General features: G+C 47.3%; 1 protein-coding gene across 1 annotated transcript; it reads right to left on the bottom strand.

Annotated features, from left to right (window-relative positions):
- Window positions 1-185: 185 nt before the first annotated feature.
- LOC110034658 (protein DETOXIFICATION 40-like) lies at window positions 186-806 on the bottom strand (the record flags this gene model as incomplete). The annotated part of the gene is given in 1 exon segment (XM_020738907.1): window positions 186-806. A coding segment is annotated over 1 exon segment (549 nt), but the record flags the coding sequence as incomplete, so codon positions are not given.
- Between the last annotated feature and the right edge of the window lie 120 nt (window positions 807-926).

The following is a 926-nucleotide window of genomic DNA, read 5'->3' as shown; positions in this document are numbered from 1 at the left end:
AAAATTATGAAATATGTTCAAATTTCACAGGTAATAATATTATATTTTTATAATATTATTTTATAAGAAAACACTGCTCGTTTTCCTCGTGCCATCGGAGAAATTGCAAATGATGTTCATGTTTAATTTTATCAGACTAATTGAAATTAATTGATTCATAATGAATCTCAGAATTATAAAATTACTTGCAGAAACTTCTGAATGGGGAAATTGGCGGCGTAGGCGAAGATTTGGGGAATTAGTCCGTAGACGAAGATGGATGCAGCCTTGGCGATCTCCGGCGACTGTCCGAGAAGAATTAGAATCGGGCGCGAAAAGGCATAGGCGATTGCGAGGGGGATTCCGGTGGAGGTGAGGAGAACGATGGAGCGCTGCATGTAGATGCCGAGCGTGTCGTACTTCTGGGCTCCGTAAGCCTGGCCGCAAAGGGTTTCGACGGCGGATCCCATGCCGAGCATGAGGCCGTAGGCGAAAACCTGGATGCCGGTGTTGCCGAGGGAGGCAGCAGCGAGCTGGAGGTTTCCGAGATGACCGGAAAATATCTGGGTCGACATCGACATGACATAGTTGACCATATAGACGATCACGGCGGGGGCGGCGAGGTGGAGGAGGAGGCGGATTTCTACTCGGGAGGCGAGGAGGAGGCGCCGGCGGAGGGGAAGAGTTGGGGAGCTCAATATTGACTCGAGGAGGCCGCCGGAACCGCCGTGTTCTCCGTCCTCAACGCCGGCCATTGAATGGGATGACGAGGGATTTCTTGTCTCGGTCGTCGCGGTCGCTCCGTTTAATGGATCGGATGTTAGGCGGTAGGGTTTAAATAGGTGCTGAGCTGGGCTTAGTTCGGGTTTGTATTTTACTAGGTGAAAATGATAACATTTTTAAAATAAATAATTATTGAAAGAAATTTAAATTAAATTACATTTTTA

The sequence above is a fragment of the Phalaenopsis equestris genome, unplaced genomic scaffold (genome assembly GCF_001263595.1).
Source record: "Phalaenopsis equestris unplaced genomic scaffold, ASM126359v1 Scaffold191950, whole genome shotgun sequence".
Classification (NCBI taxonomy): Eukaryota; Viridiplantae; Streptophyta; class Magnoliopsida; order Asparagales; family Orchidaceae; genus Phalaenopsis; species Phalaenopsis equestris.
Note: the sequence above shows the minus strand (reverse complement) of the source record. Positions and strands in the feature narration are given on the sequence as shown.